The 27,788-nt window shown below is 37.1% G+C and overlaps 1 protein-coding gene across 1 annotated transcript in view; it reads left to right on the forward strand.

Annotated features, from left to right (window-relative positions):
* Positions 1-423: 423 nt before the first annotated feature.
* The window catches only part of SYT16 (synaptotagmin 16), a 111,640-nt gene continuing 84,275 nt past the window's right edge, over positions 424-27,788 (forward strand). The window contains exon 1 of the mRNA XM_004738889.3: positions 424-1,085. Coding sequence (XP_004738946.1) covers positions 563-1,085 — 523 coding nt within the window. The 5' untranslated portion in view covers positions 424-562. The remainder of the gene's footprint in view (positions 1,086-27,788) is intronic.

Below are 27,788 nucleotides of genomic sequence, written 5' to 3' on the forward strand. Positions count from 1 at the left end.
AAATCTTTGTGTCATGAAGCAGAGATGATTATTAGCCTGCTCACTGGGTTCTGCAGGTTCATAGATGAAGCATCCAACCTTCCTTGTATTTTGAAATGTCATATCCAACTGCCTCTTAATGAAGATTCATTTATCCTTTTCACACTGTTAAATATGGTCTGTGGGGATAGACTTCTCTCAGTCCACATGAATAGAGCCTATTACTGCTGATGGAAGTTTTGCACATGCCTGAGCAGGTGAATAGGCATTGAAGTAATCTACATTTAGACTCTCACAGTAATTTTTATTTAGCTACTTTCAGATTTCAATGGTGATCTCTTTTTATCCTGACTGTTGTTTGACATTGATTATAGGTATCTGGTAATGGGTCTGAGGTTGTTACTGTAATAGGTATAAGTATCTCTTTCCTCTGTTTCAGCTGAGAAGTTTTGAGAGTGAACTATTCACAGCCATTAAGAGACCTCCAATTTAATTTATCATCATGCTTATTCTGTAGCTCACATTAAGTCCAGAGTACTGAAGGAGCTGAACAAGTGGACTGGTAGACATCAGTTAGCTGGCCATGGTTTTGGCCATGGCGTCTCAGGATGCTCAGAACTTCTTCCAGCCTCTCTCTTCCTGGATATCTCGGGTTTATGAAGCTCTCCAGCAAGCAGGAGATATGCTATCTGCTTCGCTGGTTAACGTAAGCAAACAAGACTCTAAATTGAGTGACAAGCTAGACCAGGACTTAGATGATATTCATATTCAGGAAGCTTACTTTGAAGATGAAGAACAAGGAAATGATTGGCGTCAAGAGGATGCAAATCCCTTGTTTCTTGAAGTGGATCATTTCTCCTGTTGTAATAGTGATTTGCAGGACTCTGCCCAAAGTTCAAGCCCCAGACTTAGGCAACATGCAAAGGACTCATGTTCCATAATGTCCCAGTGGCCCAATCAGACCCTTGATGAGCAAAAGCCACCACATGTGCTTTCTTCTATTGCTGAGGAAGAACATCATCTTGAAAAGCAAAGGAGTGACCTTCAACACAGCTTTGACAACCAGCTCTCTGGTATTTTAGAAAATGTTAATGGAAAAAAGCAAGGTAAGGTAGCCAGTGATCATTTCTCTGGGTTCTTCCAAGGGACATTTCTATTAATTATATATATATTTTTATTTTAGTTATCATATGAAGTTTATTTTTTTTTCTCTCCTTATACCTTTCCACATACTAGCTTCTTATTGAGAGATGTACTCCCTGGGAATATTTTCAACATACGAAACTTTGGGAGATCCACATTTGTGGGCCCCATATTTCAGAACAATTGTTCAGAGCAAGTAAAATGGTGAAAACAAGTCTGCATGTTCTGTTTGAGAAGCCCTTGTGCATATGTCATGCTTTTTAAAATATCTTTAAAAATGTTCTCTTTTTTTCACTAGGTTAGGAGTCTCTAGATGTTACTATATTATTCAGTGTGAAATCCTGTGCAAAAAGCCATACTTGTTGCAAAATTTTTAGTTGATAACACTCCAAGAACACTTTTCACAGTATTTCACTGAGACATGATGTGAGATGACAGTAGATAGGAAATCTTTGAAATAAGAATAGCTTGATTTTCTTTAAGCCTTGAGTGGAAAGGACACATTTAAAACAAACTGTCTTTAGAGCTTTATCCTGTCAGATATCTTGAATATAGTAAAAATGTAATCAACTCTGTAAAAGTAGCTGTAGTATGTCCTGGCATGAATTTGTTAGGATTCTAATGCTCAAGCCTGAACCAAGGACATTGAATTTGGTTGAGGGGACACAAGTGCTGATATACCAAGAAAGGTAATGGATGTGTGTATGTGATGTGTGGTTGTAATGCATCTCTCACCAAGATTATTGGATCTTTTATGTGACAAAGTTGAAGTCATTAATTCTTTTCTTTTTGGAGGGAGCAGACTTTTCTGGGATACTTCACAGCCTCTTCATCCATTTTCAGTAATTCCTCTTAGCTTTATCTTTTTAGGGAAACATTTCATCCAGATACATGAAGCCTTAGAAAATGAGGCAACATGATTTCATTTTCTTTTTATAGTACTTTCTTGGTACTCTTATTTAAATTAATGTTGAAATGCTAGAATAAATTGGTAAAAACAGGGTAGGCTGATATTCTTTCTGAATCGGATAAACTTATAAATACATGCAATTTCAAGTCTTTACAAATTATCTGTAGAGATAATTCTAGAAATATCTGGGCAACCAATAGGATTTCTTAGATTTGACTTGAAATTTTTATGCCTATTTTAGAAAATTCTTGCTAAAGTTGAACTATATCTAAAATTAGTTACATGAAATTGGTTTAATATTTTCTTAATACTGGGTTTAAAAAATTTTTTAAATTGTTGTGCTAATCCAATGACCGTAAAACAACTGTGTTCATTTGTTTATTCAGGGGAAGTTTATTCACTAGATTGTAGCCTCTTGGAAGTCAGGGGCCGTACCATAGATTAATTTTTGTAACCTTAACATCAAGCACAATATTTGGTATATAGCAGTACACCAAATAATAATTAATGACAAAACAGCAACAAAGAAAGCTAACAACTCTAAGAGGCAGATACTACTATTCTTCTCACCTCACAGTTGAGAAGACTGATGCTTAGAATGTTTGAGAATATTCCCAAGATCCATATTTAGAAAAAGGCACAGCTCAGGGTGTCTTATTCTATAATTTTTACATATTCTTTCTCTTTTTTTCTCCCCCATTTTCAAGGTATAATTTACGTGTGATAAAATTCATTCCCGTTAGTATACAGTTCTGTGAGTTTTAACACAGTCTTGTAACCATTGCCACGATTGAGGTATAAATAGTTCTGTCACCTCAAAAAACTCCCCCAGGTCCCTTTGTACTCATTTCTCTTCTCTACCTCCAGCTCCTCGCAATTGCTGGTATATTTTCTCTCTATCATTTTGTCTTTTCCGGAATGCTATATAAATGGAAATACGCAGATGGTAGCCTTTTGAGTCTGGCTTCTTTTATAATGCACTTACAGTAATGCATTTAAGATTTATCCATGTTGCTGTGTGTTTCAGTAGTTCACTGTTTTGTTTTGTTTTAATTGCTGAGTAGTATTCCGTGGCATGAATGTACCATAGTTTGTTGATCCGTTCATCAGTTGAGGAATACTTGGGTTGTTTCTGTGTTTTAGCAATGTAAATAAAGCTGCTATAAACATTTGCAAAACAGGCTTCGGTGTAAATGTAAGTTTTCACTTCAACTAGTAAATACATGGAGTGGGACTGTTGGGTCATATGGGAGGTATAGGTATAATTTTATTAAAAGAAAGTTTTCTGAAGAACCATTTTGCATTCCTCAGAGTAATGTATGAGATTTTTGGTCATTCATATCCTCATCAGCACTTTGCATTAATGTTATTACAAATTTTTAAAAATTTAATTTATTTTAATGTTCCAAAATTCATTGTTTATGCACCACACCCAGTGCTCCATGCAATACATGCCCTCTTTAATACCCACCACCAGACTCACCCACCCCCTCACCCCTCCGTTGCCTCCAAAACCCTCAGTTTGTTTCTCAGAGTACAGTCCACAGGCTCTCAAGATTTGTCTCCCTGTCCAGTTTCCCCCAACTCACTTCTCCTCTCCATCTCCCCATGTCCTCCATGTTATTCCTTATGATCCACAAGTAAGTGAAACCATATGATAATTGACTCTCTCTGCTTGACTTGTTTCACTCAGCACAATCTCTTCCAGTCCCGTCCATGTTGCTACAAAAGTTGGGTATTCGTCCTTTCTGATGGAGGCATTATACTTCACAGTGTATATGGACCACATCTTCTTTATCCATTTGTCTGTTGAAGGGAATCTTGATTCTTTCCACAGTTTGGCAACTATGGCCATTGCTGCTATGAATATTGGGGTACAGATGGTCCTTCTTTTCACTACAGCTGTATCTTTGGGGTAAATACCCAGTAGTGCAATTGCAAGGTCATAAGGTAGCTCTATTTTCAATTTCTTAAGGAATCTCCACAGTGTTACCAGCTCTCTTTACACCTTAGAGAACTGGAGAATCAACAACAAATTAAGCCAACCTCACATACAAGAAGGGAAATAATCAAGATTAGAACAGAGATCAATGAGATAGAAAGTAGAGATACAGTAAAACACATCAAGGAAATTAGAAGCTTTTTTTTAAAATAAATTTTTTTTTAAAGCCATTCTCATAGGTGTGTAATGAAAGCTCATGTCGGGAGATAACTCTCCATTGGGCTTTTGCATTTTTGTATGTCTTATGAGCAAAGCCACAAACAGCCTTTTATTTTGGATGATGTTTTCAAGGATGTTTGTATGACAGAGAAACTTGGAAGATAGAGATAGCATCTCTCTTCAGAGTAGAGAGAAGATGTGTTTGCCACTCAGTCTAATAAAGATAATGTCTCTTCAGGGTGAAGCTTAGGCAGATTTGCTTGCAAATGATAAGGGATTTTGCAAGCTTGGCGTTCCTTGGCTGTGCCATAAACCCACTGCATGCACAGCATCTATCTGTGTCTGCCTCTGCATCATCCCCAACTATGGAAAGTGGGGACTGATGTGAATGTGGTGTTCACATTGTATGTTGTGCTGGAATAACTGTCCTTTGTCTCTGACCAGAAGTCTTTCATCTTCCACCAACATCCATAACACAGTAGCAGGCTAACTTGTTGCTCTGCAAGTAAAGTAAAATCTCAGGGCTTTCATAGGTTTTAACCTCTTGTTTTGATTTTAATTTGCATTTCCCTCATAATTAATGGCATTGGGCATCGTTTCACATAGTTATTTATCATCTGTGTAGTTTCTTTAGTGAAGTCTTCAAGTCTTTTGCCCACTTTTATTGAATCGTTTTTTTAATTTTTGAGATTTGAAAGTTACGTTTCTATTCTGAGTATGAGTTACTTTTCTGTGATCTTTTCTATTGGTCTATGATTTGAAAATATTTTCTTCTAGTTTTGTGGCTTGTCTTTTCATTCTTTTAACAGTGTCTCTCAAAAAACAGATTATTAATTACACAAAATCCAACTCATCAATTTTTTAAAAGAATTATACTTTTGTTATCATATCTAAGAAACATTCATATAGCCTGGGATCACAAAAATTTTTTCTTGTTTGATTCTAGAAATTTTAGAGTCACAGATTTTACATTTAGGGTTATCCATTTTGGTATCCATTTTGATCCATTTTGAGGTAATTTTTTTATATGATGTAAGGTGTTTCCCTCCCACCCTCAATATCCATGTTCAATCTTTTCCTACCTCATTTGGTAGAAATTACTACCGTTTTTCCATTATGTGATTTGGTATCTTTGTCAGATATACATTATCTATGTATGTGTGGTTTATTGCTAGACTCTGTATTTTTCTGTTAATCTATATTTGTATTCTTCAGTATCACACTGTCTTGATTCTTATAGCTGTATAATAGTTCTTGAAATCAAGTAGGGTGAGCCCCACAACTTTATTATTAAAAAAATTCTTTTGACTCTTCTAATTTATTCACTTTTCTATAAGCGTTAGAATAAGCTTTTGATTAAAAAATTATGCTGGGAATTTGATTGGAATTATATTGAATCCATAGATCAATTTGGAAAGAATGACATGTTAATAATGTTTGTTTTTCAATTCATGAACATGGTATATTGCTTTATTTAGTACTTGGATTTTGTCTGTGTGTTTTGTTTTGTAGTTTCTAGCATAAAGGTCTCATAGATATTATGTTCGATTTATATCTAAATAGTTCCCTTTTTTTGGATTCTATTGTAAATAGTACTTTTAAAACTTTGAATTTGAAACTGCTCCTTGCTAGTGTGTAAAAATATCATTGACTTTTATCTGTTGTCATTCTATTAAAAACTAGTTTTCTTTTTACTTTGTCTTTGATGCATGGTTTATTTAAAAGTATGTTAGTTATGTTACAAATATTGGGACTATTTTAGATAACTTTAACCAATTTCTAGCTTAGTCCAGTTATGGTCTAAACACATATTTTATATGATTTTGGTTTTTTTTAATTGTTTTGTTTTATCATTGTGCATATGTTCTGACTTGTTGGATATTTCCTGTGTACTTGAAAAAGACTGTATTTTGCTCTTGTTCGGCACAGTGTTCTATAAATTACATCAAGTTTTTTGAGGTTGTTTTTTCAGATTTTTTATATACTTATTTTAACTACTAATTTTACCAACTGATTTTGTTCTGTTGATTACTGAGAGAAAAGTATTGCAGTCTCTAATTCTTCTTGTGGATTTGATTATTTCTCTTTCTAGTTCTATCAGTTTTTGCTTCATGTAGTTTGAAGCCCTGCTCTTAATTCCATACCCATATTAGCAATATGTGTCTCCTTGATGAATTGACCTCCTGCTCATTATGCTATATACATTTTTTAATCCATAATGTCTATTTTGATATTAATATGGCTACTCCAGATTTCTTTTGATTAGTGTTGGCATGTTATATTCTTTTCTATTCATTAACTTTATTTAAAAATTTTTAAAATTTTTATTTATTTATTTGAGAGAGACTGAGAACACAACCAGATTGGGGAGGGGAGAGGGGGAAGCAGACACCCCTCTGAGCAGGGAGGCTGACATGGGGCTCAATCCCAGGATCCCAAGAGCAAGATGTAAGCCAAAGGCAGATACTTAGCCAACTGAACCACCTAGGTGCCCCTATTCATTAACTTCAAATTTGTCTTTATATTTATATTGAGATTCTTATACGTGGCATAAAATTGGGTCTTTTTTTTTTTAATCAAGTCTGAGAAATTTTCACTCTTAATTGGTCTTGACTTTATATTTAATGTAATTATTGATATTGTTGAATTAAAATATCTTGTAAGATTATTTCTTATTTTTTCAATCTATTCTTTGTCTCTTTTATCTTATTTTTTCATGTCTTCTTTTGACTTATTTTTAAGATTCCATTTCATCTCTACTCTGGGCTCATTATTTATCTCTTTTTTTTAATTAAAAAGTTTATCTGTTTTGGGTGCCTGGGTGACTCAGTGGGTTAAGCCGCTGCCTTCGGCTCAGGTCATGATCTCAGGGTCCTGGGATCGAGTCCTGCATTGGGCTCTCTGCTCAGCGGGGAGTCTGCTTCCTCCTCTCTCTCTCTCTGCCTGCCTCTCTGCCTACTTGTTATCTCTGTCTGTCAAATAAATAAATAAAAATCTTAAAAAAAAAAAAGTTTATCCATGTTGTCGCAAATGGCCCTGGGGATAAAAATATATGTTTATAAAAAATAAAAAATTAATTAAAAAAAAGTTTATCTGTTTTAAAAAAATGTTAAATGGTCATCCTAGGATTTGCAACATATATTCTTAATTGCAGTCTTCCTTGAGATAATATTTTACTGCTTTATGTATAGTTTGGTGATGCTACAACAGTGTATTCCCAATTCCTCCTTCATGTCCTTCATTTTATTGTGATATATTTTACCTTTATACATAAAACATATACTCAATACATTGATACTGTTTTGCTAGAGACAGTTGGTTGTCTTTCTAAATGATTAAAATGAAAAAAGAATTATATTTAGCTCATTCATGAGCTAAATTATGAAACTAATTATGAAACTCTTTGGTCTATGCATATATGCTGCTAATGAGTTATCTTAGTTATTTGTCTGAAAAAATATTTATTTTTAATCTATTTTAGCAAGGTATGTAATTCTGAGTTGACACATTTTCCCCCCCGGCACTTTAAGGTTGCCATTTCACTGTCTTATGGCTTGCATAGTTTTCATATGAGAGGTATTTTCTAATTCTTACTTTTATTCTCCTGCATGTAATGTGTCTTTTTTCTAGTAGATATATTCAAGATTTTGTGTTTATTTGTGGTTTCTAGCAGCTGTATGTAGGAGGGTGTGTGTGTGTGTGCGTGTGTACGTGTGTGTTCTGGTATTCATTTTTCTTCGTGTTCTCTGACATTCTTGCATCTGTGGTTTAATGAGTTTCATTACTTCTGGAAAGTTCTTTGCAACCATCTCTTCAAATATTGCTTCTAATATATTCTCTTTTGCTCATCTCTCTAATATTCCAGTTATACAAATATTAGACCATTTGATATCATTCCAAAGCTCTTGAGTGTTCTTTTTCCTTCATTCTTTTTTACCTTTCAGTATAGGTAGCACAATCTAATGTCATATATTCTTCAAGTTTACTAATATTTTCTATGTATCCGGCTGATGATAAGTCCACTGAAATCATTCTTCATCTCTGCTACATATTTTTTATTTCTGGCATTTTGACTTGACTTTTAAAAAATAATTTCATTCTTCTTTGCTGAAATTTCATATGAGCTTATGTATGTTTCCCCCTTTTCTCACTATGGCTTTGAACATATTGATTATAGTTATTTTAAATTTCCCATCTGACAATTCCAACATCTGAGTCATCTCTGAGTTTGGCTTTTTTGATTGCTTTGTCTATTGACAGTGTATTTTTCCTTTCTGTTTTTGTTTCTTGTCTTATAATTTTTGACCAAAATCAAACATGATAGGTAGGCAATGTAAATAGTATTTCTGTCTGGAAATAGGTTAGCCTTTCCTAAAGCTGGGAGAAAGTTGAGGTAATTTATTCAGAATTTGATCTGGGTTTGGGCTTTGTTGTTATATTAATCTCAGTGCTGTATAGACTTCAAATTTTTCAGTTATTACATTGTGTTTGGTGTAGAGGCCTGTTTTTTACAGAGTTTTGTCAAAATCTGCTCCATCTTCAACTTTGAATCTCCTCTTTTTGTCTGTACCTCAAAAAGTTTCTCTTTTTAGGCTTTTGTCCCTTTCCTGGAAGGGCCCAGCTCTGTATCTATTACTTGGTATTTGCTAATGTGGTGTGGTTGTGTTGGAAGTTTCTGTTTTCTGCTGTTAGAGAGCAGCCTCTTTTAGGCAGGTCTTATGTCCCTATGTACTAGGGTTAGGGCCTGCTCAATAATCCTGCCCTCCCCACAATGGTATGACCCCAAGACTTCTTTCTGTCCTTCCCCCAGAGGTGGAAGCTTTTATTTTGTTTTGTTCACTCACCTTAATGTATCTTTATCTGTAGTCTAGGGGTGAAAAAACTTGGCTGCCCTCTTAGTGACTTATAGCTTTTGTTCCATAATGGGAATAGAATAGAGGAATCTTAGTGAGACTTCTTACATTTCCTAAGCCATCTGTTCTTCCCCTTATGTAGACTATACTATGAGAGAAACTTTCGTCACTCTTTCCCTGCCCCTAGTCTTTCTTGAGGGTACCAGGTGAGTTTTGTGGAGAAGAGCTTCTAAGTGGGCTTCAATTTTCCTTGGATTTGTGACTCCTTTGGGTTTTGTACTCTTGTGCTCGTCCATACTTGACCTTTAGAAATTTTTTGAAAATATTAACTTAATTGTTCTTAATGTCTCGTATAAATCCATCATCTGCCCCTAGCAAGCAAGCTAAGTCCTTTTTTATCCCTTTGAAAGAAGTTTTCTTTTCTTTTTTTCTTTTTTTTAGTTTTTGGATTTGTTGGTTGCATTATGACCTCAGGTTTCTGATGAGTTTAAGAGAATGTGTCATTTTACAAATTACCTAAACTTTATTTTTGTTCTTTAAAGAGTGGAAATATTATTTCCAATGTTTTACATTCTAAGTGGAAGCCAGAACTTCAATCTTACACACTTAACACTGTACTCTAAAATTAAATTGGACATTCTCATTAATTGGGTAGCAAGTTTGATCTGGGATATAAATGTAAAAACAAGATATTAGTTTTCTTGTAATGAGCTCCATAGGTCCAGAGAGATAGTTATATGTAATAAGTCCTATAAAATTTATATAAAGTTACAACAGTTATGTATATGGTAACTTCTGAGATGGTTTTGCCAGAGATGATCCCAAAAGGTTCCACAAAGCAGATGATGTAGGACTGCAAACTCTGAGCACGAGTCAGAATTTAACAGTGAATGGAGGGAGAAAGGCATTCCTTTTGGAGAAAATGGCATGAACACAGCAGATACGTGGACGAGTCCAACATTTTCAGGGATGGAAAATGAGACAGATCTTAGGTTGAAAATGGGAAAGTCTTTGTTTTTCTGTGGTAAGGATTTAGCTTTTATTTTGTAAGCAGTTGGAATCTCAAAAATATCATAAGCCTGAGTTACACCAATGGAGCCTTGTTTTAGGATAACTCTAGCATCAGTTTGGAAGCTAATTTGGGAGAAAGAATTTATGTTAGGGAGCTACTGTAGTAATTTATAAGAAGATATAGTGTCTGAAACAATATGAAAATAGAGAAATAGTTGTCATCCAAAAGGCATCTCAGAGACTCTGTTAGAGTTCTCTCAGGGCTCTGACAGAGCAATAGTGCATTGGCTTATTACAATGGAAGCAGAAGTCCAGGTTTCCTTCTTGAAAGGATGGTCCTCATTAATGTTCTATCTTTCCATGTGGTTTCCACTAACACTGAGTTGAGGGTAGCCTTATTACTGTTAGGTGATGGTGAAAGTTCTGTCTTCACTAGAGCTCCTCTGATACCATCCAAGTTGGGAGGGGGAGGAATGTCTCAGTACTTTCAGGTGGGGGTCCAGGTTTCTTGTGTGGCCTATTCTAACACTGCAGAAGTGGAGGATGCCCGTTATTGTCTATCAAAAATGAAAGTCCTGGATCCCCACTTTGCCTTCTCTGGCATCCTCTGGTAGGGGCCTGTGGTGCCTCATTACATCTTGGTGAGGATGGAAGTCTAGTCTCCTCATCTGGATTTGGCTGGCATAGAGAAAAATTTGTTTGTTTTTCTCTGTGCTGTTTGTCTATGTTTGTCTGGAGTAGAACATTTATTGTCCAAGAGTTTTCTGTTTTGCTAGATTGCCCCTTCCTTGACCCTTTGCATAAAGAGAGTAGGCTTTCCTTAGGGCCTTTGTTGTCTGTGTTTGTTGGAATTTCTGGATTGCCAGTTTCTTCAGCTTCACTCTGGGGTATGTGTGGCAAAAGAGCCCAGAAAGCTTACCACTGTATTGTTCCTTGAATTTCATGGTCCCTGGCCAGTCTGCCAACTTCTCTGTACCTTTTGGTCTGCTTACCTTTTTATCATATATAGTGTCTAGGATTTTTGGTTGTACTCAGGGGAAGAATAGAGAAAAGTACAGCTATTTCATCTTCCTGAAAGTGCAAGTGTTTAAATTAGTCCTTAACAACATTATGACTAAATCTAATCTACTTCTTTCCATTTCACAGTGAAAATAAGAGCAATAGAAAATGGTAAAGGGAGATATGTATCTATAGATTGTTATGGGGAGAAATATTTCTCTAAAATGAGGGGTTTTGTGTAGTGGTTGTTCTCACTTAATCAAATGTTTATTGACTGTCTACCATGTACAAAGCACTATAGGGAATGGATAAGTATACACAAGTATAAGCCATGGGCCTCTCCTTCTGATTATTGAAAAGTTTATACGATTTGTTTAATATGTTCCAGAAGATGTACAAATGTTTTTAACATCCTGGCTGTTGGTGGCATTGGGAGTGGGGAATGCAGCAGAGATCTAGAATGAGACAGTCCCACTGGTCCAATTCACTCATGGCTTTATAGGTGGGGCAGTTTTACTAAGTTGCTTCTGGGGAGCCTCCATCTTTGTCTTTCTTCCTGATATGATATAGCCCACTAATTTGCTTCCGATACCTTAAAACCAGTGAACAAAAGCTCTTATTCCTCTTTTCTTAAAGTATTTGCCTACCCTGAGAACCCTTTGAAACCAGGATAAGGGACTGGATTCTTAGCTATATGACTATTGAATACTTGGGTTTTTTTTTTTTTTGGGGGGGGGGATTCTACCTGCTTGGTAGAATTATCATCATGTTCTCATTTTTTCTTTTACACCAACGGATCATGGCAGCTGCAGTACGTGGCTGCTGTGCAGTCTATTGAAAACATGTATTTGGAGATACACTAGGAAAAGGCAGTATTTTAATCAGTGATTTATATGCACTTTTTAAAAAGCCTTGTCAAGCCTGCTTTTCCCATTTAACCTTGAATTCTTTTCATAACATTGTATCTTGATTTTATGTTCCTTAATGTGCCATATTTTTTCTCCACAATAGATTTTAAGCTAAATTGGCCCAAAACAAGAGGGATGCTGAATGCTTTTTGTAACCATGGAAACATTTCTGGGCACTTACTAAGGATCTGGTTGCCAATAGTAATGTAACAGAGAAAAGAGATACACTTCATTTAGCAGTTGCCTATGATTAAGAGGCAGATAGACTCCTTATAGTGTCATCTCAAGATAGATTTTTTGGTTTAAAGACCCAGCTCCAAAACACTAGCTTCTCAGTCAAGAAGCAGTTATGACACCTTTGATACGTGATGGGAAAGAATTCTAATTGCATTTAAAAATCATCTTTGTTTTCAGTTTTTCACCTCATAATTTTTTTGAGGCTGTTTTTTAACCACATGTATTTGTTTCCAAGAAATATGCTCACTGTTTCCTGAAATAGCCTGCTAATGGAATTAATGTGTTCCAAGTGCCCTGGCATATAGAACTTTAGAAACATTCTTTGGCTAGATGTGATGAATTAAAAAAAAAAAATAGAACAGCAGGCTTTGGAATCATGGTGATACAATTTGACTTTTCAGTCAGATTATGAGGCTAATATAACATGAAAGGGAAAATCGTATAGTGTTATTAGTTGTTGGTTGGTCTCAAGCTTTTATGGATGGGAGGTATTTTATACCGCCGACGTTCTTAGGAGTGCTTGCGGCAATTGAGACCAAATGTATCAGGCAATATAATGCGATTGATTCACAAATCATACAGGCTTCATTTCTTTTCAATAGGACAAGTCACTGCACATCATCCCATCTTTCCCTTATTTCTTCTGTATTGCACGAATTCTTTCTTGAAAGTACACCAATCTCTAATTGAATTGGTCTTCATTCATTAGGACTTCATTTGATAGCATATGCCGCCATATTCCTTGGTTATCTAGAACTGTCCATGAAAAAATTTAGTATTCTGCAATATCTTCAGAATTTGTTTTCTAAAAACTTTTTGAAGTTTATTTTCTTGCTATGTTGACTTGCATATTTTAGAAAAAAATAGGCGTTGATGAACATGCGAGGAGTTGACAGTTTTCAGAGGCTTGACATTGAAGGCAAGGATTTTTTTTTGCCATGTTATTTTGCAATTTTTATGTAATTTTTAAAGGAAATTTTTGGCATGTAACAAAATCCTATATGGACAGAAGTTAGAACATATACAAATGGTCAAAATGTGGATTTAATTTTTACTTTTATTTCTTATGTTATTATAATAGAATACTTGAACACTTTTAAGGACAGGTTTAAAATGAGGAAATAAATCTGTTTTCTGTTTTCCCATTCTACCCATCATTAGGAGTGGATTAGAGGGATTAGAGGTAAATTATACTACAAATAAGCTTAAGTTCCATTTTTCTAATTCCCAAGACACCCGAAATTTCTCTTTTTAAAAATACTTATTTATTTATTTGATTGAGAGAGAGAGAGAGAGAGAAATCATGTGTGCACACAAGCAGTTGGGGAGGGACGGAGGGAGAAAATCTTGGGGACTCCCCTCTGAGCAGGGAGCCCAATGCAGGGCTCAGTATCAGGACCCTGAGATCAGGGCCTAAGCTGAAACCAAGGGACGGACCTCCAAACAACTGAGCCACAGAAGCATTCCCAGAAATTTCTCCTTAATAATGGAATTAATTGATAATAAAAATGTTCAGTAATAAGAAAAACTCAGGAATCTTCCTTTGCCTGAGACTGAGACAGTAATAGAACCAGGTGAATCTTTTGCAATTATCTAGCCTAACTGGGAGAAAGCAAGAGCCAGGTAGGAACTATAAACTTAATAAGACCTTTTCTTCATTTACTGTCTTGACCTTCTTACAGAGGGAGATTTTTATCTGTGTGTTGGTGTGTTTTTTTCATCTTTCAAAATGCCGTAGAGATACTGTCTTCTTTCCCTCTTCTCTTCTCCATTCTTTGGTAAACCTCCCTTCTCTCTCTCCCTGTACTCTTGTCAGATATCCACCTCTGAGGAGAGAGGATCCTGTTTCTGAAAAGGAGCCGTATACTGGGGTTTCTGATTTGTGATGATGAGTTCTTCTTCCCTTTGTGCTCCTGTTAATTATGCTCAGGGGGTGGTTTACGCCACTGCTAATGGAGTTTTAGTGTCCCTTACATTTCCTAGTTTTTAAATTTATGAAACATTTCAAAACACAGAAAAATATAGCATGATATAATAAACACCCACAAATCCACCACTTAACTTGGCCACATCGTAAGGTTTTGTCATATTGAACTCAGATTTTTCTTTAAAGAAGTCATCTAAGACCAATATAATTAGAATGTCCTGTGAACTCCTCTTTGTTTTCTTTCTCTTCTCTCTTCACTAGGAGTAAAACAAATCTAAATTTGGGGTAAGGGTCCCAGTGCAGTTTTTTTTTTTTTTAAGATTTTATTTTTATTTTTATTTTTTTTTAATATTTTATTTATTCATTGGACAGACAGAGATCACAAGTAAGCAGAGAAGCAGGCAGAGAGAGGAGGAAGCAGGCTCCCTGCTGAGCAGAGAGCCCAATGCGGGACTCGATCCCAGGACCTTGGGATCATGACCTGAGCTGAAGGCAGAGGCTTAACCCACTGAGCCACCCAGGTGCCCCAAGATTTTATTTATTTATTTAACAGACAGAGATCACAAGTAGGCAGAGAGGCAGGCAGAGAGAGAGGAAAGGAAGCAGGCTCCCTGCTGAGCAGAGAGCCAGATGAGGGGCTCCATCCCAGGACCCTGGGATCATGACTTGAGCCAAAAGCAGAGGCTTTAACCCCCTGAGCCACCCAGATGCCCCTCCCAGTGCATTTTTATTCCTTTGTTGCAAGTATTTGTATTTGTAAATTTTACACAACATAATTTTGCATGTTTTAAGTGGTACAAACTATATGATATTAAGCATGTTATTCTACAACTTGTTTTTACTTCCCACTCAATGCTATGCTTTTGAGTTATTCAGACACATGGAAATTTGGTTTAACTTTAACCATATTTTATATATGGTAGTCCACTATATTAAATAATATAGCATTTGTCTATTCATATGTTGATCTAATTTAATCCATTTAAAAATTTTTTCTAGTTAACCTCCAGTGCAATATTGGTTTCTGGAGTAGAAATCAGTGATTCATCATAATTTATCCATTCTTTCAGACATCTAATTTATGTCCACATTTTCAGTTATGAATATTCCTGCAATGTAAATATATCTTTGAGCACATATACTGGAGTTTCTTTAGATGGCATTTATGAAGGAGACAGTGCTATTTTGGGCCCCTTCCTTTAACTAGGTGCTTCTTCCAGGGTTGAGTTCTTTTGAATAGATTTTTTGGTCCTCCCCAACTTTTTCTTGAGATGATTCAGATTGGTTCTGTAACCAAGAGAGTCATAACCAACAGTGTGCTGAAGCCACTAAAAGAACCTAAGAGTTGTGTGTGTTTTCCATAGCAAGTTTAAACACTGAATGAGAACATGCGCAGTGATGCCAAAGTTTAGGGGGCTATCAGGTTCCTTTGAAACTTTAACAAAAGTTATGAACCACCTTATTCAAAAAACATACATATGGTATATCAAAACATTTTTACAGTGAAATTTCATGGGTTCATGGACCACCTGAAGTTCCTCTGTGATACCCTAAAGTCTACAAGGTTTACAAGAAAAAGCTAATATAATAATATAGTCAGGAGTCAACCACCATTACATTTCATTTAAAATTTGGCTTTTCTCCTAAGAAAATAAAATTGGAGAAATACATTAGGATCTGTGTTTGTCTTAAGATGTTGTCTCTATGCTCAAATCTATTCTGCTATGTCCTGCTTTGGATGTTGGGGCTGGAATTCTGCAAACTACAGTTCTCATTGACCAGGGGTATTCTCCTATGTTGTGCCGAAAAGAGGGTGGAGGGATACTGGAATGGGAGGAAGGGAGAAAGGACTTGCTTTTTCCCACTTTTTCTAATTTTTCTTGTTACTGACACCCCAGAAGAGCCCTTAACACTGCTGCCAGCAGTTTGGGTTCTAGTTTCTACCTTCTTCCAACATTCCAGAACCAGCTTCATGGCACCCTGCTCAGGGGTGACAGCCCTGTCCAGGCAATGTTCCCTCCCCAGAGCCCAAACTCTGTGGAGTTCCTCTTCTTAGATCCTGAATTACCAGCAGCATGCAGGTAGTGTTAGAGCTGATGTTGGAGTCTCATATCCTTGGGTCTTATCTCTGAGCTTCTAGTTTCAATAACCTTGTCTACTTCCCTTTGTTTCTGTAGCTTCAGGGGTGGTAGCTACTTCCTGAAGTTATAATCTCTTGAGCTATTTCCATGTTCTTCTTTCTATTCATTCAATACCTAATAGCTGTAGAACCAATTCTCTATATTAAATATCCACTATTGAAATACCTATTGTGGTTTTTGTTTGCCTGACTAGGCCTTGACCAATATAGTCATTAAAGTGTTGCCCGAGCAGTTGTATAGGTCTTAAAGTAGACCATATTAATCATGGAAGAGCTAGAATGTGCATGTGAACTAAGACTTCCTAGAAGTGATGTGAACTGGTAAAATGAGCATCTAAGTCTTTCCCATATTTGATATTCACCATGCAAAGAAAGGTAACATATTAGGTAATAAGTGCCATGTAGGAAAATAAAGCTATTTAAGGGGATAAAAATAAATCATGTGAGTGGTATTTTATATAGAATGGTCTTATATTTTATATAGAATGACCAGTATCTTATATAGGTGGTTCTATATTTTATATAGGTAGTGCTGTATTTTATGTACTATGACCTCTTCAAGAAGCGAGCAATTACCTTCTTAGGCTGTATTGTCAGAGCCTATTTCAAAGCCAAATTAGAACTTCAGGTTTTTCTGGGTTTTATTCTGTTTTGATACTATAAAAAGTAGCCCCTGCTAAACTTATGTATGGAAAGTTGGAAAACGTTTTTCCTGCATTTAGACCCATAATGACACACAAGTATTTTTATGTGAACCTGTGCTAGATTAGTTTGTATATAAACCACTGTTTCTGATTCTTGATACTTCCCTTTGCAAGGCTGAACATCCTTGGAACCATAAAATGGGAACGAGGCAATACTGCTTGTGTCCCAGAAGCCATGCTATTTTCATAATTGAACCAAATTCGAGTTATGCTGGGAATTTCTCTATTTCTTATAAGCAAAGAAAAAGAGGGAGTGAACTCAAGTAATTGATAAATCTGGGAGTAAACCTGGTTTCCTGAGTTCTCTCCGCAAGTTCAAATGTTAATCTTTGGTACCTCGTTTTTCTTTCCCTATCTCCAGTCTTTTCTCTGCTTCCTTCAGAGCTGGCTCCATTCTTTGGCTCCGTGTCTAGTGAGATGGTTGCCAGAAGCTCTAGGTTTATATCTTCTTAGGTTATAATCCAGTAGAAAGAGAAATGCCAATTTCTGGCAACTTGAAAAAATAATTCCAGGGTTAGCACTAATTGGTTTTTATTTGGTTGGCTTGGCTTGGCTTGAATTATATGTCCAACCTTAGCGATCACTTAGAAATCTGTGATGCTCTGTTTGGACAGACCTATGTCACATGTCACCCCTGGACTTGGTAGAGATAGGCTTTATCAGAAAAATGGTCTTGATTATGGGGAGAACGTGGTTTACCAGAAGAAGATCAGAATTTCAGAAGCTGGAGGAACAGATGTTGGGTGGCCAAACTGCTCTGAACAAACAATTCGCAACAGCTGTATTTCAGTTTTAAAAAGGAAAGAAAACTTTATTATTACTATAGAAGCCTAATAGAAACAGAAGAAAAAAGGAATCTACACATATATGAAGGTAATAGTAGGCAATGAAAGAGAATAAGACAAAGTTACATCAAATCAGACACTTACCATGCCCAATCTCATCCTCTGGGGAAGCCCCATGGGACGGCCAGGCTAGAGTTCTGATAGAGAGGCCTGGGCAGAGCCCCCTCCCCTCAGATGAGACTTCCAAATGGCCACCTCCATAAGGGCCATATTATAGGGCAAATAACAGGGCTTGAGATTAAACATTTGTTTGCCTATGCGCAACTTGGAGAAAGAGCATTTCCATGTTATCATGTTTATATTTTTAAGGAGCCTGAGCAGTGTGTGTCTGCCTCCCCTCCCAGATTCTATTCTCAGGGTCCAGCCCAGCATGGGTCAGGAGGGGATGGGAGATAAGATTTGTAGCTCTTGGTACCCAAAACAGAAGAGTTAGTTCTGGCCTGGAGGCTGGATAATATATTTCAAACAACCAGGCTCCCAAGGTTATTCACACAGGATAAGTCTCAAAAACACCATTCTTTAGCCTACCTGTGTACATGCAGGTCCAGGTGGTCGCTTATGTGGGACAAATCACAAAAACATTTATCCATACAGAACACAAATAAACAAAAAAACCAAGAACTCTGTCAGAGGAGTCAGTGTCTTTCATGGATCTTTCTACTGTCTGTACATCATACGCTGATTACAAGCCTGTTCCAAGGATGAATCTAGATTCCTTGTGTCACCACATATGCCTTATGTCACCACAGGTGCTATGAACACCTGCTTCTCAGTGCTTAGGGATGCACGTCTGCTTCAAGTCAGGAAAAACAATTTTTCATGATACTTCTGATTTATATCATGGCTCCTCTCCTGGATGTTAGAAAATCTTCCTAACTCACCCTTTTGTCTCTCTCTCTCTTTCTATCTATTTTAGAGTGTAGGAGGAGCAGAGGGAGAGAGAGAATCCTAAGCAGGCCCCATGCCCACTGTGGAGCCTGATGTGAGGCTTAATCTCACAACCCTGACATCATGACCTGAGGTGAAATCCAGAGTCGATGCTTAACCAACTGAGTCACCAGACGCTCCTCTAACTCACCTCTTTTAGAGGCACTTAATTGCCCAATTAATGGTATGGGATATGTATTAGTTATCCATTGCTACATAATAAATTTTCACAAACTTAGTGGCTTAAAATGACAAACTGTTATTATTTCAGTGTCTATGGGTTAGGAATCCAGGCCTAAGTTAGCTGGGTCCTCTGCTCAGTGTCTCCCAAAGCTCAAAATATCAGTTAGCTTGCATTCTCAATTGGAGGTTGGACTGGAGAAAAATCTACTTCCAAGTTTCTTAGGACATTGACAGAATTAGTTTCCTGGATATAGAACTGAAGACCCCAGCTTTATGCTGGCTGTTGGTTGGAGGCTGCCTATAGCTCATAGAGGCCATTCCTGGTTCTTTGCTACATGGGCTTCCTCAGTGTGGTTGCTTACTACATCAAGTTAGCAAGGAGAAACTGCTGGCAAAGGAATCTTGTATTATGTAATGTCATGATGAGTGTGACATTCCATCACCTTTGACATACTCTACCGGTTAGAAGCACATCACAAGTCCCAGCCATAATGAAGAGGAGGGGATCACACAAAGGTATGAACATTAGGAGGCAAGAATGAGGGTAGGGATGACCACCTTGGGGTCAGCCCACTACAGGATCCTGGATTGGCTATTTAAATAAAGTAGAGAAGTTACACAAAAGGTAGGAGTTACTTACATGCCTTCTTTGAGTTATTTGAATGTAAAGGGTTTATTTTTTTTTTCAAATGAAGAAATTGTATTTTTATCTTAAAAGGCAACTGTTCCTTTCTCTTGGCTGCTCTGCAAATGGTTCATCCAGGAATTGTTCATAAAAAGATTTTGGTTAGAAGCTAAATCTGTAGACTTGAATTGATTTTGAAATGGTAGTGTAAAGGGAATGAAGACATCTCAGGAAAACTTGCCACTGGCGCATGCTCTCTCGTGGGAAGTGCCCAAGAGACCTTGCCAAGAGTCCTTATTGATTTTGTAGATTGCGGCAGGCGAAGAATTTCTTGGTTTGCTAATATCTATAATAATAAATATAACAGTGAAAGGTATTCAGTAAATATAACCTTGACTATGGGATAAGCATTTTATAAACATGATATCTCTTAATTATAATTTTGTGAAGTATGTCTGTTGGTGGGTGAATGGATTATTATTATTTTTAAAGAAAAGACAAGAGTTCTAAGGAGACTCAGTTACTTCTTCAATGTACTTAGCCTGTAAAGAAGTTGGGAATCCAAACCGCATGTGTCTGACTCAACACATCAAGGTGCTTTCCTTATGTAGCCACTTTCCCAAAGTGAGCTGAAGTGCTCCCACACCTCCAGCTCCGCAGCAGTTTTGGTCAACAAATTACTGCACATTATAGCTTCTGACCGGGGACTCCTAAGCTGAGTTTAAGGAATTAATGGGAGAGCAGGTTATATTTGTGGTCTCCATTACCCTAGCTCCTGCTTGCTTCTTTACTCACTGTGCTCTGACTTCTCCTCTGCCACTGCAGTGGCCACACACTTCATTATATAAACAGAACCTCATCCTCATTCTACTTATCTTGCCTGTGAACATTGCTAAATATTCTTCCCTTGAAACTCACTCCTCACCGAAGTTCTGGACTCCACGTGTTCTTAGTTTTCTCCTTGCTTCATCTTTTTACTCCTTCCTTTCACCTTCCTCTGCCCATCCCTTGAATACTGGCTTTCCCTCTTAACACACTCCTCTATGACTTAACTTCAACTCTGCGTCTATAGTCTGGACCTTTTCTTGAGCTCTGGGCTCATACATCCCACTGCCTTCACTTGAATGGTATCACACATGCCAAATTAGTTGAAAAACATAACTAATACATCAAAGTAATAGAGAAGTTTCTCTCAGCTCCTTATCCCTCCTAGCTCCCCTACCCCACTTGTATTTTTTTCAGTATGTACTAAATCCCATTATTTCTGTCTCCAGTTTCTCTTGTGTCTGTCTGTTGCACCTCTTTATCCCTCTACCTTATTTCATATTATACACACACACACACACACACACACACACACACACATGTGCGTGTATGTATGTGTGTGTGTGCATCTCCTCTTCTGCTTGATCTATTTCAATAATTGGCAACTGGTTTTTCTATGTTCTTTCCATCTCTCTCCATTCCAGGGGTTCCTCCCAGGATGTTCATTCTAAAGTCTGCATCAGATTTTTAGATATCAGGCTTCTCATATAAAAAGCCTTCCATGATGATTTCTTTCCTTTGAAAGATACATAGCCTTCAATGATTTGGGCCCACCATCTTCCAGCATCTGGAAACACTGGGCCCATTTCACACCTAAACATTTGGTTTCTTTCTCGCTGCTCTTGTGCTTTAGTGAAAACTGCTCATCTTTCAAGAGTCATCTCAAGTATCATTTTCTCTGGGAAGCTCTCTTAGTCCATTCAGGCTGCTATACCAAAATACTATAGACTGAGCAGCTTAAACAACATTTATTTCTCACTGTTTCAGATGCTGGGGAATTCCAGTTTAATGCACCAGCATATTTTGTCTGGTGAGAGGCTGCCTTCTGGTTCATAGACAGCCATCTTCTTGCTGTGTCCTCACATGGTAGACTCTCTGGGGTCTCTTTGTTAAGGGCAGAAATCTCATTCTAAAGGGTTCTACTCTCATTAGCTAACCACTTCCCAGGGACCCGACCTCTTAATACCATCATACTGAGGGGTTGGGATTTCAACGGAAGAACTGGGGGGAGGGGGATAAACATTTAACTCATGAAAGAATCCTTCCCTATCTTCTTTCTCCCACTTCTGTCATATTCCCCACCCTATTCCCCTGTGTGCCCCACCCCCATCCTTTTCTGGAAGTTAGCTGTTCCTCTTCTGTGTTCCAATAGCTTATTGCACTTTTCAATAATGCAGACTTTATATTGTATGTAACTTTAAAATAAACAAGAGTGCCCACGCAAGTCTGTAGGCTCTTTGATGGCAAGGCTTTTTTAAAATCTTTGCATTTCTAGCATTTAGCAAACATCCATTTCATGAAATGAAAAAAAAAAATGAATTACTTAATGATTAGACATAAAGCTAATCTTAGCAGTCACGACCACATCTCCTTACCTTCAGGAAAATGATCAACCTGTAGATATCCTACCATTAAGTATAGATTACAGATTGTTGGAAAAATCTAGTCAGTGACACCCTCCAGGTTTCTTAACACTATTGACACTGTGTTGGAAGATACAGGCAAAAAGACAGGATCTGGAGAATTTCCTTGATCTTCTCCATCCAGCATTAGTGAAGGCTTACAAGGCAAGTGAAAAGAAATTGCAGATGTTCCCGTGATAGCCTTCCCTTGTCATTGTTTCTCTGAGATAGAAGTCAAGACCCATGAGTGCTGCCTCTATTGTTGAAGTCGGGAGTCCTGGGGAAGCTACTGTGGCATCATGATGCAGAGCAGCTGTGAATGGACTGGCTCAGACAATTTGGCAGTAGTAAAGCCATTACAATAGAGAGCCAATTGCTATGTCCTGGCAACATCTCCTGAGCATGCACCAGGGACAGAAGATCAAGGGAGCAATAGCTCTTCTTTGGCACTCCCACTGTGGAAATGAAGTCATGCTATTTCAGTTCTCAGTGGCATGGTCCCAAGTCACTTTCACAAGAGGTATCTTCTTGTCAAAAGGTTTTTAGCTAAGATGGGAAAGATGTCCTATATATAACATTCATTCACTGTTAGTGCAGAAGAATATTTATTTTGCTGGTTATCAGCTGAGTCTTTGAGATATTTCTGATTTATATTTTTGGTTTATAGTTATGGCATTCATAACAGTAGAATTCTTGTTGAACTATCAGAAATTGGCCCTAAGATGTGTTTCTGAAACTGCTGTGATTTTATCTACATTAACTTTGTATTGTTATTCTGATATCCATGTTTAGGCTCCCCCACTAGACTGTAAACTCCTTAGAACTTGAACCATGTGTTAATCATTCCTGTATCCCATCACCACTGTATTTAGTGCTTTGACTTGCATATGCCAGAGTCACAATAAATGTTTCACAATTAAGTTCATGGAGATGTTAAATCCTATTGACTCCACAATAAATGTATATCTAGAATCAGGCTGTTTCTTTCTACTATCACTGCCATCATGGTGTTTTAAGCAACCATTATCTTTCCCCTGTGTTACTGAATTTATATCCTGATTTCTTCATATCCACCTTTCTTCTCACATGGCCCGTTTTCAACACAGTTCTCAGTGCTCCTTTCAAAACTTAAGTTAGAACCTGTCATTCCTTTGCTGTCAATAGTTTCCATCTGATTTAGAGTAAAAGGCATAGCTTTTTCAGTGGCTAGGTGGTCCTTGGTAATCTCGCCCCATGTTAGCTCTCTGACTTTATTCCACTATTTTCTCCCTTGTTTACTGTGTCCCATCAACTCTGGAGCCCTCAGATCTTCTTCTAAAACACTAGCTGTGCCGCTGGCTCAAGACTTTTGCATAAGCTCTTTCCTCTGCCTGGAAGGCCTGTCCTCTGGGTGTCTTTGGTGTCTGCTCCCTCATTTCACACAGATCTTTACTCAAATGGCCCTTCTCAGACGCCTTCCTGATCACATGAATGTAGACTATACCCATCTTCTTTCCATGCCATTTTTTTTTTTAATAGCATTTCTCACTATTTGACCTGTTTTACTTATTTGTCTCCATGAGGGCAGGTATTTTTATTCATTTCATTCACTGATGTATCCCCTACATCTAGAAGTGCTTGCCTTATGAAAGTATAAAATAAATATTTGTTGAAAAAAGGAATGAATACTTTTTTGTTGTTATTTGACATATCCTATTTTCAAGTAGTTTATTCTGACAGCAGTCACAAATTGAGTGGCAGAATTTGCCTTGAGATGCTTTTAGATTTATAATAAGAGGAACAATAAGGTTTTGAAATGTATGGATTGCAGTTTTTCTTCACTTTTCACAAGCATTAGAAGTGAGCTAAAACTTTAACAGAAGAAAAAAAACTGTAGTAATACAAAGACTTTATTTTGAGACATGGGTTTTTGTATGTAATTAGAAAGTGCTTATTTTTTTAGAGTCTAGGAACATGGAAAAACACAAATGAAGTGTTTTTGTTTTTGTTTTTGTTTTTTAAGAGAGAGAGAGAGAGAGAGAGCACTAAAGCAAGCAAGCAGGGGAAGGGTCAGGGGGAGGGGGAGAGAGAATCTTGAGCAGGTTCCATGCAGCTTGGAGCCTGATGCAGGGGCTCAGTCTGATGACCCCAATTTCATGACCTGAGCCAAAATCAAGAGTGGGACACCTAAGCAACTGAGGTACCCAGGCACCTTACAAATGAAGATATATTATACCTTTTTCCTCATGAAAAAAAAGAAAAATCAATTCCGTTATCTGAATTATCACAGAGAATTGCGTGTGAAGACTATGGTCTTAGGAGCCATAGAAGTTCAAATCTGAAATTGCTACTTTCTTGCTATATAAGCAAGGACAAGTTACTTAACCTAGGGAGGCTCTCTTTTCTCATCTGTAACAGGGGATAGCCTTATCTAGTTAAGTGTGAGAATTTACACAAGACCAGGCACAGAATTAGCATGTAACAGTTTCCTTTTTTCAAATATTCCTCCTCTGCTTTTTTTTTTTTGGGGGGGGGGTCTCTTTATGGTCTTTTTTCAAATAGAATCTTTGAGGAGATGCTCCAGGCTCCCAGCTATTTGTCTCATATGATACTTTTGCAAACACAGTGAATCTTCTTTTACTCTCTGGCTATGTAATCAGGCAGTAGGTGGAGTAGAATCTAAGTCATGGGAAGTACCTTGGTCTGTTCTGTGGGAGGATCAAACCAAGAGGAGGGGACATCAGCCTTTTATCCTTGGGCCTCTGTTTAAGGTGAGCTGCTGACTGCATCATTTCAAAGTGCTAAACCAACACCCTATTCTAAGTGGTGGTCTGATTATAGTCCAATCAAAGACTGTTACTGCAGTGTTTGAAACCTTGGAGATGGGATGCAATGGGAATTAGTGAAGTGAAATTTTTTTTTTAAAGATTTTTATTTATTTGACAGAGATCACAAGTAGGCAGAGAGGCAGGCAGAGAGACAGAGAGAGGGGGAAGCAGGCTCCCTGCTGAACAGAGAGCCTGATGCGGGGCTCGATCCCAGGACCCTGAGAACATGACCCGAACCGAAGGCAGAGGCTTTAACCCACTGAGCCACCCAGGCACCCCAGAATTTTTTTTTTTTTTTAATAAAGCAATCCTTAATAAATCCTTTAGTAAAGAAATCCTTAATAAAGAAATCCTTATTAATATAAGTAATAAGTTATTAATAATAACTTATTAGTTAGAGATACACTTGAATTAGCAAAGCAGCTGATTTTATATGGGTCATTTCATAAATCAGACCTAATGGCTCTAGAAGAAATTGGCCTGACAATCTTGGCATTCTCCTGTTGAATTTTAGAGATTTCTTTATTTTGTGATACTTTATTTTTGCAAGCTGGAAAAACTTTAGAGATTCTAAAACCCTCATTGCTTTCATTTTCTTTCTTTCTTTTTTTTTATTATGTTATATTAGTCACTTTCATTTTCTTAGAGTTTTTCTTTCTCCCTAGTAGATAGGTAAAAGTAAATTAACATATGACTTCACTCAAGTTTACATAATTTTTCCCCCTGTATCCCTATTACCTTATTTCTATTTTAGGAGAGTAGCTACAACTCTAGCACCTCCCTTTTTAAAACAAAAACAAAAGCACTTCATTCTAGAGAACTTTGGAGAGTTCTGAAGTTTATCTATAAATTCACAAGGAGATGTTGAATTGAATTTGGAGAGTTCGCTTTCAAAGTTTTCCACATTTTACAAGGGGAAGGCATGGCACACAGTAATTCATCTCCCAAAAATTTTCCATGTTTTTACTACTCCCCACCTCCCATCACCACAGTTTTTCACCAACCAGCATTTCTGGCTCTCAGCTGGAACCTTAGACCCTGGCCTCCCTTGTGGTGGGCTCATTCACCTTTAAGGAGTCTTTGTTTAAGCACACAGAATCTCTGCAAAGCTTAGCTAAAATTCTCAATGTGCTGATTAGGGGGCCCAGTATCCCTAGAGCAATGCTTGCAGTTTGTGCTCTTAGAAATTCACAGACTATGGACTCTGAAAAACAATCTGAGGGGTTTGAAGGGGCGGTGGGGGGATGGGAGGTTGGGGGAACCAGGTGGTGGATTCGGGGCAGGGATTGCATGGAGCACTGGGTGTGGTGCAAAAATAATGAATACTGATATGCTGAAAATAAATAAAAAATAAATTAAAAAAAAAAAGAAAAAATTCACAGCGATGTGGCTAATGTGGGTCTTCACTGGAAATCCTAGTCCTGAGTTCTCAGGATGCAAATGGTTTGAGAAAAAGAAAAGTTGTGAAGGTTCACATTTGTGGGAGGAGGAATTTTATTCTTTCTTGGAGTATGAACTATTTGATTTTTTAAAAACATTTCTACTGACAGTCCACGTAGGGACCCTTTTCCTGGTTTTATTTATTGTTGAGGGTTTTCTTCTTAAGCCATTTCCTCCTAAGAACTCATCCTGTGCCATTACTGTTAAGCTTTTGTCATGTTTTGCAATTTTTTTTCCAAATATGCTTTTACTAGAGTATCAGTTGGTCATTTAGGGGAAGGTGATTGTTTATTATTTTTATGTTCAGAATCACCAAGAGGCAAGACTAAAATCCCAAATCAATTTTATGTAAAGTCCTATTTTCTAAGGTATCACTTGGAAACAGCAGTTGCCATGGCATTTCACCATCTGATTTTGAATTCTGGTCCAACAATTTATTTCTTGGGTGGCTCTTGGGCAAATCTCTTGGAGACCCTCGACCTCAGTTTTCCCATCTATGTTACCTCCTAATTGTAAGTATTTAGTGTGTGCTGTATGCAAAGCATTTAGGGTGGAGCCTGACTTACTTTAGGTTCTTAATAAACATTAACCATTTGAAGTTCTCTTTGTTGAATATTCAGCTACATTTCCTTTTAGACTTTTTGTCCCTGGTTGATGGAAAGGTGATTGTTTTACACTTAACTTTGTGATCCCTTAGGAGTCCACATTGGTATATGGTACAAAGTCATGTTCTAACTTGGCGGTTTTTTTCTGATGGGCCATATTTTTCCAAGTAAAATTTGTTGAACAATTTTGTCCTTCCCTGTTGATTTTTGTAAAACTATAGAACTTCGTTTATTATTTATCATGTTCTTCTGTCTCTTAACCTGTGTCAGGGATGCCTTATCTAGTCCCTTAGCTATTGGTCAACTCTTAGTCCTAGTACTTAGGTTTTTAATTTTGTTTATTTTTTGGTCTTTTTGTTTATTCTTTTATTGAAGTATAACTTATACACAATGAAGTGCATGAGTCTTGAGGACTGTTTATTTATGTTTTCATTCTTGTAATTATCATACACGTCAAATTAGAGACCCCAGATATCTCCCTCATGCTTGTCCCTAAAGTAATCACTATAGTAACCTCTATCACCATAGATTAATGAAATTTCTATTTCATTTCTATTCCTACTTTGTTTAGGAATAGACCATGAGATAAATTTTTTTTGTGTGCTTATTCTGCATCTATTGAAATAACTATATAATTTTTCCCTCCCTTTATTACTGGGTAGATTAAATTGGTAGACTTTCAAATATTAAACTAACTTTGCATTTTTGGAATAAATCTCATCTGGTTTTGATATATAGTTCTTATATATCAAGGGATTTGAATTTCAAATATCTTTGTTATGGTTCTACATCTTTGTTCATGAAAAATACAGACCGATCATCTTCCTTTCTTGTAATATTCTTTTCATGTTTTAGTATCAAGGTTATGCCTGCATCATCACATGATTTGGGCAATGTTTACCTCTTTTTCTATTATCTTATTATGCAAGTTTGGTAT

The sequence above is a fragment of the Mustela putorius genome, unplaced genomic scaffold (genome assembly GCF_011764305.1).
Source record: "Mustela putorius furo isolate JIRA1106 unplaced genomic scaffold, ASM1176430v1.1 tig00000129_pilon_pilon_pilon, whole genome shotgun sequence".
Taxonomy (NCBI): domain Eukaryota; kingdom Metazoa; phylum Chordata; class Mammalia; order Carnivora; family Mustelidae; genus Mustela; species Mustela putorius.